Here is a 12,914-nt window from a genome sequence, read left to right as displayed (position 1 = left end):
GAATAAAGGTTACCTTCGTAATCTCCTTCAAAAACATCGAGGGTTGCAGTACCAATTGCATAAAGCACTGATTAAGGAAACCATGACAGGAGCGTGGATCTCTATTATATCTGGGGGGTGCAGGGAGCTGGCAACCACCACTAAGGAGGCCGACCTGGGACCTGCCATGGAACCGTGAAGGTGAGCAGGCCCTTGCGCGGGATGGCCGCGGACGGGGCTTGTAACAAAATGGTAGATGAAATTTAATGTGGACAAGTGCAAGGTGTTGCATATAGGGAAAAATAACCCTTGCTGTAGTTACATGATGTTAGGTTCCATATAAGGAGCTACCACCCAGGAAAAAGATCTAGGCATCATAGTAAATAATACTTTAAAATCGTCTGCTCAGTGTGCTGCAGCAGCAAAAAAGCAAACATAATGATAGGAATTATTAGAAACGGAATGGTTAATAAAACGGAACATGACATAATGCCTCTATATCGCTCCATGGTGAGACCGCGACCAGAATTGTGTACAATTCTGGTCGCATCTAAAAAAAGATATAGTTGCGATGGAGAAGGTACAGAGAAGGGCAACCAAAATGATAAAGGGGATGGAACAACTCCCCTATGAGGAAAGGCTGAAGAGGTTAGGGCTGTTCAGCTTGGAGAAGAGAAGGCTGAGGGGGGGATATGATAGAGGTGTTTAAGATCTTGAGAGGTCTTGAACGAGTAGATGTGAATCTGTTATTTACACTTTCGAATAATAGAAGGACTAGGGGGCATTCCATGAAGTTAGCAAGTAGCACATTTAAGACTAATCGGAGAAAATTCTTTTTCACTCAACGCCCAATAAAGCTCTGGAATTTGTTGCTAGAGGATGTGGTTAGTGCAGTTAGTGTAGCTGGGTTCAAAAAAGGTTTGGATAAGTTCTTGGAGGAGAAGTCCATTAATGGCTATTAATCAAGTTGACTTAGGGAATAGCTACTACTATTAATTGCATCAGTAGCATGGGATCTTTTTAGTGTTGGGTAATTGACAGGTTCTTGTGGCCTGGTTTGGCCTCTGTTGGAAACAGGATGCTGGGCTTGATGGACCCTTGGTCTGACCCAGCATGGCAATTTCTTATGTCCTAACCTGCCTGCACCCACCTCTCCTTGGTGCCCACTGCTGAGGAGGTGCTAGGGGTGCATAATTTCCCCTAGTGCCTCCTTTTTACTGTGGAAGCCCATTTGCATATTTCCTGTTGATAACAAGGCTGAATTAGCCATACTATTTGGGACATCCGGTGGCTTCTAGGCGGAAATTCTCTCAGTGATTACAGAGTTTTGGCTCTGTGCAGCTGTGCGTGCATCTTCTCTCATGAATCGCCATCTTCTGTCCGTTTTTTCTGCACTGCCAGTTGTATACGGAGATATCTCTCTCCTCTGATTTAAAAAAAGAAAGAAAAGTACTTTTCAGTGCCAATATTGCACCCTAAACCGCTTGACTTCAAATACTGCCAGTGTGGTAAAGTTATGTCCATCACTGGTAGACATAACTAATGCTACATTTGCCTGGGGCCCAACCACGACCAGTCCAACTGCCTGGACTGGGGTCGCATGTCACCCAGGGCCCAGAGGCAGTGCGCTCAAAAGATCGTATGCCTGCGAGACAAAGAATTCCGATCTTATGCTCCAGCATTGGAGCACTGTTCGTTCTACTCTTCCCTGAGACAAAAACTGGATAGGCTGGCAGAGAAGAGGGCTTTTTCTCCGGGGCCTCAGAGTAAGCAAGGCCAAATGGGGGTGACGCCCCTGGCACTTTATGCCCCTCTATGACCTGCAAAGACACCAGGCATTGGGAGAGGCGCTGCCCGGCAGTTCACCAAAGCCAGCGCTATCAAGTGGCTGAGATTCTGGCGCGGATGCATTGAAGAACGCATCACAATGAAACATGTCCAAGACAGCTCAGTATAAGGAATTGGAGCAGGCATTGGTCAACCAATTCCGATGCACAATGCTCCAATGCGTCAAAGCAAACGACACACCAGCCAACTGACCAGGAATCGACATGACCACGCGACGCATCCTTAGAGACCACGATGCACTCAACACAGCACATGCGTCAAATCAGTTGATGCGGGATAACTCCGGATGAAGCAAAAGTTCAAAGTCTAAGTCACTGCAGGAACAGAGACCAGATCCTCAGTGTGTGTTTACATTGCAGGAGCTATGGGACATGGGGTTGTCAGGAAGCTCCTCCGAGACTTCACAGAGGGTCTACTCCGACTTGTCTTCTGTTTCCCAGAAGAAGCGATATTCACCCCAGCTTCAAGAACCTCTATTAAAGATGCACAAGCCGTCTAAGGTGATGGAGCCAGCAACTCAGCATAAATGAGGGGCAGCATTGGATAATCTCTTGGCTGTGGTGCCAGTAGGAGCCAAGAAAACTCCGTTAACCCAGGTAGGCATCTGCAACTTATTACCACAACTGCGGCAAGGCAACGACATACCACCGTACAGAGTGGCTTAGCCTCCCAGGCAATGTCCCAGATCTTGGAGATTCTTGGTAATTTCTTCACATCTCTGGAATCAGGAGCTGCAAAGCGTCCACCTCCAAGTCCTTGCCAGGGGAGTTGTGCCTACGAGAGGATTCCCCACTTTGATCGCTTAGCTCACAAGATGAAGGGGGATCTTGCCCACAGTCATTTGCACAGCAAAGCTCTGAACCGCCTGAGTCCCTGCCCTCTTTCCCGGGATCTTCCGCAGCCCTTCCATCCGACCAGCCCGAGGAACCCCCAAAGCCCTCCTCGCCACCCGAGGACCTTTCTTACTCTAAATTCATAGAGAAGGTGGAATCTTTGCTAAAGGTGGAGACAAAAAAGATACCAGACCCTAGAACAGAGGTCCTGGGCATCCTGAAGATTTTTTAAGCTCCGTCCGAACCTACGGCACTTCCGTCCCTTGCGGTCATGGAGAAAACCTGGGAGTCACGCTTTTCTGCACTTCCAACTTCCAGGAAAACAGACCTGAAGTTCTGGATGAGGAAGTCGCCATACTTCAGTGCTGTGCAATTACCGCATGCCTTTGTTGTGGTTGAATCAGACATGAAAGCAAAAATATCCAGGCTTCATTCTAACGTACTACCGGGAAAGGATAAGTTACCTGTATGTGTTTGGATGAAAGTCCTTCCAAGCGGCCATGTTACATGCAAAGATCCAGCAACACCAGTTCTATATCACTCAGTATCTGAGTGTTTGCAATCACTCAGATCCTGTTGCTGGAGTGATTTGGAGGATAGAACTCTACCTCAATCCTTCTTGGATATGGGGGAGGGGTTACATCACCACCTTTGGACGGTATATGAAGCATTCAAAACATTGGCTCGTAAGTTGGCAGTGACTATAGGGGCCTGCAGGATGGCTTGACTTGAGAGCAAGAGCCGTTCAGGAAAAGTTGGCTGATCATCTGTGCAAGGGGGACAGCCTCTTTGGGGACAAGCTGGGGACACAGTCTCACTGCTGAAAGAGCAGAATGTGGCAGTTTTATCCCCTGGCATCTCCCTTAGAATAACAGTTCACTTCCAGGAGGTATTATCCCAGTTGCAGAAAGCTGGGCTACCACAAACATCCATATCGACAATTTACTCCTTACCGGATTCCGACCTTTTCACAGCCCAAACCAAAGGCATAGCCAGCGCTCCCCTGGAATAGATCTAGACCACAGCGCCAACAGAGATAGCCGGCGATTACGTCCCAGAAGCCAACTCAGGGTTTTTGAGAATGGCCAAGCCTCTGCTACAGCTGTATGTAGGAGATTGGAATGCCCATTTTTACGATGCTTGGAGGGCGATCACGTTGAACTGTTGGGTTTTAAACATCATTCATGAGGGCTATCGGCTAAACTTCAAGAAGACCCCCACCACTTTTGCGCCTTATATGTTTCCTGTGGAACTGCGCCCAGGCACCACTTCTACAGGACGAAGTATCCTCCCTTCTACTGCAGCACGTCATCCAAATGGTGCCCGATCGCAAACGCAACCAGGGGTTCTACTCCCAATGCTGCCTCATATCAGAAATCCGGGAGTCTCTGCCCAGTCCTGGATTTGAGAGCCCTCAACAAGTTCATTGCAAAGGGAAAATTGAAGAGGACCTCCCTGAAGTCCAACCAACCCATCCAACCAACCCATTCTTCAACCCAACAACTGAATGTGCTCGATAGATCTCAAGGATGCATACTCTTACATTCCGATGCACCGTTCCTCCTGGTGTTGCCTTTGTTTCCAGGTCAAAGGACGGCACTAACATTACAAGGTGCTCCCTTTTGGTCTATCGTCTGCCTGGAGAGTCTTTACCAAGTGCTTGGCAGTAGTAGTGGCCCATCTCAGACCAGGAATCCAGCTATTCCCCTATCTAGATGACTGGTTTCTGGTAGCCTCAGAAGCAAATTCCCTACATGCTTACTTGCAACAGACGATCCAGTGTCTAGAGGAGCTGGGTTTTCTAATAAACTACAAGAAGACACAGCATCTGCAATTCATCAGAGCCAGAATTGACAGTCACAGGAAGAGCTTATCTTCCAGAGCGAACACCATTCAGTCCCTGGCGCTGCAGAATACGTCCCACCCCTCTGCATGCCAGATTTTGATCCTCCTGGGCCACATGGCGACGTCAGTATATGTACCGCACACCAGTCTCCAAATGCGGCACTTACAATGGGGATTAAAGTCACAGTGGACTCTGTTCGCTCAGCCATTGCACAGCAAGGTGGTGTTAATAACCGGCATGTCCAGAGATGTGGCATGGTGGCTATTTCCGTCCAATCTTTCCATGGGAGCACTCTTCCGCAGTCTGACGCATCAGCTAGTTCTAACCACAGATGCTTCAACGAAGGGCTAGGGGGTGCATTTGGGCAGGCTAAAGACACAGGGGCTGTGGTTCCCGTCAGAGTCCCGTTGTCAAATCTGTTGGAACTCAGCAATCCGGAATGCCCTTCTAAAGTTTTCAAACCAGATCAAAGGAAAACCTATCATGATTCACATGGATAACCAAGTAGTTAAGTTCTACATAAACAAAGAAGGAGGGTCAGGTTCTTGGCCTCTTTCAGGGAAGCGATTCAGATTTTCAGATGGGCGGAGATGCCCGCTGTCTCCCTGCAAGCGACCTACCTTCCGGGAATAGACAACATCACAACAGACCGCCTAAGCAGGGTATTCCACCCACACCAATGAGCTCTAAACCAAAGTGTGGCAGACGACTTCGAGAGATACGGTCTCCCCCACATGGATCTCTTTGTCATGGTATGCAACCGAAAAGTCCAAGTGTTCTGCTCGGTTTATCCCAGCCAAGAGCATTTTGCGCAAGACGCATTCCTCATCCCATGGATGAAGGGGTCTTCTATATGCTTACCCTCCAATTCTTTCATCTCCCGGACATATATAGAAATACATCAAGGATATCGCAGATCTAATCCTCATTGCTCCGGCATGGCCGAGACAACCTTGGTACACCTATCTAGTTCGATTGTCCATCGCAGCTTCTATTTCATTGGGAACCAGTCCAAGTCTGCTAACACAGGAAGGGGGGATGTTACTGCACCTGCATGCATTCCTCACTTCATCTCACAGCGTGGAGATTGAAAGGGCAGTACTGAACCATCTGCGTTTATCATCAGGGGTAGAGGACATCCTCATATCGTCTAGGAAGTCTTCTATCAGGAAGAACTATCAGGGGAAATGGTGCCGATACTCCACTTGGTGCCAAGCGAAATACCTAAATCCATTTTACTGTTTACCAGAAACTTTGCTAGAGTACCTTCATGCTCTCTACCAATCCGGCTTGGCAACACCCTCAGTCTAGGTTCATGTCGGTGCTATTGTGGCATTTCATCACCCGTACAATGGGCTTCCAATATCAAACCACCCCCTGATTTCCCATTTCATGAAGGGGATCTTGTGACTACGACCACCTGTGACCAAGCCAGCGATCCCTTGGGATCTTAACCTAGTGTTGGAACAACTAATGCTTGCCACCCTTTGAACCGATGAACAGTAGTCATGTGAAATACCTCACCTGGAAAGTAGTATTCTGATCACGGTGACTTCCACCAGACAGGTCAATGAACTTTAAGCTCTGGTTCACTACCCGCCATACTTAGTTTTTACCTTGCATACCCATCTTTCCTTTTTACCTAAGGTGGTATCACCTTTCCACCTCACCCAGACCATCACATTGCCAAAGTTCTTCTCAAAGCTGCACAGCAATGATAGCATCTCCTCCACACTCTGGACTGTAAAAGAGCTTTAGCATACTACAAGCAAAGGACACATTCTTCTAACAGAACTTCTCAGCAAATTGTGACGTTCAATCCAAATGCCCCTGGCCTACCAGTGGCAAAGAGAACTATTTTAAACTAGATATTACAGTACATTAATTTTTGCTACACAAAGCGATCAGTGACTCTTCCAGCAGAGCCTAAGTGCATCAGTTTAAGCAGTCGCTGCTTCACTGGCTAATCTTTGTATGGTGCCATTGCTGGACATTTGTAAAACAGCAACATGGTTGTCTTTGCATACCTTCACGTCCCACTACTGTCTGGTCCAACAAACAGCTTCAGATGCAGCTCTGGGTTCATCAGTGTTGTCTGCTTCTGTGAAGCCATGAGGCTGTCTACCTTCAGAGGCGGGTTGTGCACTCAAGACTTCGAGATGCATGCAATAGTGGACACAACCCGTAGCTGGGGACTCCTAGACAACATGGCTAATTCAGCCCTGCTGTTGACAGGAAAAAGCAAGTTTGCTTACCGTAAATGGTGTTTCCATAGATAGGATGAGTTAGCCATGCTGACCCACCCGCCTCCCTAGATAGTCTCCGGAAACACCGCTTCGCTGGATGTGCTATATTACAGACTGAGAAGAAGTTGGTGATTTTGTGTGGAAAGATGCACGCACAGCTGCACAGAGCCAAAGCTCTGTAATCGCTGAGAGAAGCTCCACCTAGAGGCCGCCGGAGGACGTCCCAGACAGCATGGCTAATTCATCCTGCTATCTTCAGAAACATCGTTTACGGTAAGCAAACTTGCTTTTGCATTGGGCGCCCCAGAGAAGTCTATCAGTGTGCATTAGGAGAGCAGGCGCTCAATCATGAGCGCCCGTTTTCCGCACACCAATATTGCATCAGCCTGATTATCTTCCAACCAGGGGAAGAGGGGGGTGCAGATGTGTCTCCAGAAGGTAAAGGTGGGGAACCCTAAAGAACATCTGTGGTTTCTAATGCTTCATCAGGTTTGAGAATATTGCAGACTCATACCAAACTTTTCAGCAATTATATCCCCTCTGACATCCAAGCTAGGAAAATCTGTGAAGTTTCAGTGGACCCTGGAGGTGCAGTGTGCCTTTAATTGGATGGAGGAGACTTTATTTTAGCTCCTATCCAGGTCCATTCCATGTTATCTTAGCAGCAGGTTCCTTGACAAGACCTGCACCCATGTCTTTCTCTCCTACTTTCAAACCAGATCTTAAGGACATAAAGAGTACCTAGTAAGAGTCATCTTGAATTCCTAAAGAACATAGAATAAACTAATATGCCTGGTGGAAGGGCTGCAATCCCAGAGTCATTCTGGGAATGCATAGGAAACTTTTTTGCCCCTAGCAAAGCTATTGGCCTTTAATAGATAATATCCACTACAAGCCTGGCTTCAGGCCCCTGAATGTTGCCAGCAAAATGGGAGAGCGGATCAGTTGGGGAAAGGACTACAATAATTAGCCCTTGCAAGCATACTGGGAACTTTGATTGGCTGAGACTCAGGTTTAAGGGGTTGCTGAGAACAAAGTTGTTTCGAGTAGTCAGATGGCTGCCAGGTTCTCTAGCTAAGAAAATCTTTTGTCTCCAGGCTTTCTTCTGTTTCTATTTTTCAGCTTCTTGTTACCAGCTTGCTGAGCTTCTGGTTACTAGTTCCATGCCTTGAGTCTTGGCTACCTGCTATCTAGTCACCTGCCACAGCGCTCTCTGCTGTAGAACACTTGCTACCAAGTTCCTTACCCAGAGGCTACAGCTCTGGATTGCAGCTGTGCTGCAGAATACAGACTGAGTGCCAGTGATCAATAACCAGGATTTTGTACCTGGGTGTGCAGGCCATGTTCTGGCTCCAACTCAGTTATTAATTCCTCAACTAAATCCTGACCATTTGCTTTGCCTTACTGAGTTATTTACTTTTAGTCAAGGCAAACTTTCAATTTTTTATCTGAAACCATACATGTTCCATTCTGTATGTGGTGTTTTATAACCCTATTCAACATATGAGTGCTCTAAGAATGCTGCACTTCTGTAGCGCTGCTTCATGAAGAGGAGTTCTGAGCTGATTGTAATATATCAACTTGTGTCTAGGGTTTTGGGGAACTGCTCACAGGAGGACAACGGTTGGCACAAAATATTACATACACATGTTTACAGGTTTTTCCCCCCAGCCTTTCTCAGCTTATGGATTTAGAGGACCTATCTTTTTGTGAGTTCAGGCTTGCTAAAAAGTAACTTTGATAATCTACTCCTATAGGTCTGACTTTTAAGACTGGAATGCCAGTTGGATTGAGTGTTTTGGAGGCAGCATTCTGCCAAGAAGGGTAGCAGATATGGCTAGATGATACAGGAAAGCTTGAACCTGAAGGGGGTTAAAACAGGCCCAGAGCACCTCTGTCTTTCATTAATGTGACCGTGCCAGAGTACCAGCAAGTAACGGTAGTAATAATTGGATAATTATGCTTTTCTGTGAAAACTATGTGAATACAGTATTAGATTTGGTACAGTTCCAAATGAGCTGGAAGCGCCAGAGAAAATGATTTAGGATATGCAGAACTCTTCCTACAAACTTTCTTAGTAGTTCCTTATTCTTTAGAGTTTCCTTAAAGCCATCGCTGGTGGTGCAGCAACATCCTCTTTCTTCACTGTCAAAGCCCATGAAAGAAACCCCATGCGTACCTTCCAAGCAATGTTGGCTTTGGTAGAAGGACTCTGAAAAGGGGTGAATGTTCTTACTCTGAGGAATGAACAGATGAATGAAAACTGACCCAGAGCACTTGAGTAATTCTAAAATCAGTTTTCTTGCGATCCCTTCCCTTTTCCTGAAAGGTGAGAATTGGGTATATGTGTGGAAAGAATATGATACTGCCAGTATGATCTAAGTATAGCCTGATAAAGGGGGAGCACCGACATAGAGTGCAGTCAGTCTCGGCAAACACAGATGATGATGATGCTGCTGCTCCCTCACTGCTCTTTCTTGCCATTCCAGCTGTTCAGACGTGTAGCTGCTGCCTTACCTGGGATGGACAGTACACCAGAGAAGAGCAAAGATGACAGTATCCTTGGCTGACAGTGAAAGTGTGGGGGTGGGGGGGTAACCTGCATGGAGCACCAGTTACAACCTTGAAAGATAAACGAGGAAGGAGAAGTGGCTGTTGGGTTCCATGTGAGAATTTGTATGCACATCTAATCAAAGTGGGCAGATTGAATGGGCCATTTTAGTTTTATGTGCTGTCATTTACTATGTTACTAAGACAGATTTGTGTTTTCCTTCTCTAGAATGCTTCATGTTGTGTCTTGTGACTGACATGTTGCCTCTCTTTTTTTATTTAGAATTTATAATAATTCCTAGCATTCTATTTGCATTCTTGGCTGCCACCTCATACTAAGCAGAAGATGTCAATATAGTATCCACGATGGTGCCTAGATCTTTTTCCTGATTGCTGACTCAAAATGTGAGAACCTAGCAATCTAAATTATAGCTACATAATGCAAGTTTGCACATTAGAAGTCACTGTTCAGAAAAAGGATCTAGGTTTAGTCATGGATAATATGTTGACATCTGTTCAGTGTGTGACAGCAGCCAAGAAAGCAAATAGAATGCTAGGAATTATTAGGAAAGGAATGGAGAATAAAACAGCGATCATAATGCCTCTGTATCGCTCCATGGTGTGACTGCACCTTGAGTATTGTGTATAGTTCTGGTCACCGCATCTCAAAAAAGATATAGTGGAATTAGAAATGGTATAGAGAAGGACAACCAAAATGGTAAAGGGGATGAAACCTTTCCTCTATAAGGAAAGTCTAAAATGGTTAGGGCTTGGAGAAGAGACAGCGGAGGGGAGATAAAATAGAGGTCTAAAAAATGAGTGGAACGGGTAAACACGAATCAATTGTTTACTCTTTCAAATAGTACATGCAGTGAAGTTACTAGGTGATACATTTAAAACAGAAAATATTTTTTCACTCATCCTCCTTTTTCATCACATCCTCCTTTGCTGGAGGATGTGATGAAAGCTGTTAGTGTAAGTGGGTTTAAAAAAGGTTTGGACAAGTTCCTGGAAGAAAACTATTAAATCATTATTAAGGTGGACTTGGGGAAAATCCACTGGAATAAGCAGCATGGAATCTGAGCTTTTCGGATCCTGCCAGATACTTGTGACCTGGATTGACCACTGGAAACAAGATACTGGGCTTGATAAACCTTTGGTCTGATCTAATATGGCAAAATCTTATGTTCTTATATATTATATATTTTGTAACACTTCAAGTCAGAAATTTTAGTAAAAATCTACAACCTGTAGGAGATCCTAGGGTGGGATGCAAGGGCAAATTGCACAGTTATCAAGCTTTTATGAAACTTTGTTGTGTAATCTTGCTTTGGTGACATTTTGCTGTCTATACTATCATGCTACCTCTCTACCTTGAAGATCACTTAACCCACTCCACTTATCACTCCACTTGTCAACTGAGCAGGCAGGACAGGTATGAGAAAGGTAAAATAGCAAGGGAGGAGGCATTGGAGCGGACTAGTAGGGAACTAGTATAGGCCCAATTACGTTGCTGCGTATATATATATATTTTTTTTAAATCCCCCCTTGCACACGCGAGATGCCACCTGCTTGCCCATGCGCGCACTGATATAAAAATCGGACGCACATGTGCGTGCAGGAATCATTTATAACTTGCGCACACAGACATGTGCATGTTAAAAAATCACCACATCCATGTGTACGTGCCGAGAATGTCATGCACACGGATGTGTGCGCGGGTTTTAAAATTTACCTGTTAGTGTTTTGCCATTTATATTTCATCGCCCTTTGCCCTCTGCATTTCCAAATTCTTATCTTTCTTCCTTACACTCAATGCCTCCTCCCTTGCCCCCCGTCCTAGGATCCAATGAAGGAGCAGACTAGGAGGGAACTTTCCTATCTCTCTTCCTACTCTTACCTCCCTTTTCCCCCTCTCCTCCCTGACCCCTAAAACCCCTTTTCCTACTAGTAAGTTACATGCACCGGCTGGTGCCGGCACGTGTTTCTCCGGGACAGGGCCTAATGGCTGCTGTCCTGGTCAGCCCCCGGCCTGCCCCTTTCAAGGAACCTGTTACTTCCGCGTGTACTGGGGGATATGCATGTAGCCAGGCCATTTTTAAAATGCGCACAGCCCGGCCACCCTGGTTTTTGCGCACGCTGGGCTTAAGGTTTCAGCAGATATTTCTTGCATGCTTTAAGCTTATATGCATCTGTGTTAGACACTTTACTTTTTTTGGCCTTGCAATTTCCTGCTGCTCACTTGGAGGTGTCCTCTATTGAGCTGTGTTGCCATAAGCATGCATTTAGATAGTCATGAGAGAATGTTACTGGTGTTTGGATGAAAGTACTATCATCTCCTTGTGCATCTTCTGTTCAAAGAAATTATTGCAAATTCAGACCTGGCAGGAAAGTCTTCAGGCCTAGCTGATTAGTGCAAGACAATCTATCTCAAAGAGAGTGACAAGGACATTGGTTGGTCCTTGTCAGCAAAATCAGCCGCCTTGCCATGAGGAATTGCACCAGTGATCATCTGTGCTTTGGTGCCTGGGTTGGCCAACCCATTCTCTTTACATAGAGGATTCCATGTCCAATGAGTGTGAGGGCTCCAGACTTTACTCAGTTGATAAGAATAGTGATGAAGGAGACTATTCCCCAGACATTCCTCTGACCCAGTGCTGAATCTGGCAGGAAATCACTCCCCTCCTGTGTCCACTCTGGGAGGACATTTTCTTACCTTGTTTTGTACTGAGGAAGGCTTAAGAGGTGGCAGGAGATGTTAGGGTTCCTTTGCTTGGTCTCATTAAATGCCTAGAAACACCAAAGGAATTGTAGCAGTACCCCCTCTATCTTTTTTTTTTTTTTTTTTTAACAAGAAGCCCAGAAGCTGATGTGGGCTCAGTCTCTATGCTTCTTGTCAGTAAGAAGGAAGACATGAAGTATCCTGCTAAAGAAGTTTCAAGATTTGATAATCTTGCTCTCAAGTGTGTGGTAGTCAGATTTCACTCTCAGGTGGTCCAATGACTTGAAGACATATACCTTGATATCCATAGGGCATGAGTACCTGGTATCTGGAACTCATTGGGATGCATCCATTTCAGAATTCTGTGCTCCACTTAGCTAACTACTGATCTACAGGATTGATTACTTGCCTACTCTTTGGGAGGAAAATCAAAACTCCTATTTCTCTCTAGAACAGAGAATGGCAAACATTTTGACCAGGGGGGGGGGGGTCACATTGGTAATGGATACTGTATGATGGAGTGGGTCCTGCTTCAGCTTTTGACAGGATGCCTTCACAAGCCTAGTAACCAGCCGATCCTTACCTCTTCAGCATCTTCTAGCTTATTTTAAAAATGTTATGTCAGCCATTTCCAAGTAAACTTATCCAAAGCGGACTACACTGTCACATACACAAATAAAAATAAACATACAATAAGATGACAAAGTTAGGCAGCATCATAATGACCAATAAAACATCTTAATGAAATGTTTGGTTCAGAGGGAGGTATCTTCGAAGTATACTAATGAAGCATTAGAGTTAGGGCATCCCAACAAAGAGGTTCCAATAATAAAAGTAGTCCAGGTACCTATAATTAAAAACTCACCTGAGCTAAAAGATTCCAATTTATC

The 12,914-nt window shown here is 45.5% G+C and overlaps 1 protein-coding gene across 9 annotated transcripts in view; it reads left to right on the top strand.

The window, feature by feature from the left end:
* RAB41 (RAB41, member RAS oncogene family) overlaps window positions 1-12,914 on the top strand; it is a 98,111-nt gene that overhangs the window by 75,563 nt on the left and 9,634 nt on the right. For all 9 annotated transcript variants that reach the window (XR_003857527.1, XM_029607260.1, XM_029607263.1 and 6 more), the window contains one exon: window positions 9,242-9,308. Coding sequence is in view for 8 of the 9 variants with exons in the window: in XM_029607260.1 (XP_029463120.1) it covers window positions 9,242-9,308 (67 nt within the window). In the remaining variant the exon portion in view is untranslated. Of the gene's footprint in view, window positions 1-9,241; window positions 9,309-12,914 lie in introns of those variants that run through there.

This window comes from Rhinatrema bivittatum, chromosome 6 (assembly GCF_901001135.1).
Source record: "Rhinatrema bivittatum chromosome 6, aRhiBiv1.1, whole genome shotgun sequence".
Lineage (NCBI taxonomy): Eukaryota > Metazoa > Chordata > Amphibia > Gymnophiona > Rhinatrematidae > Rhinatrema > Rhinatrema bivittatum.
This window is presented reverse-complemented; position numbering and strand designations above follow the sequence as displayed.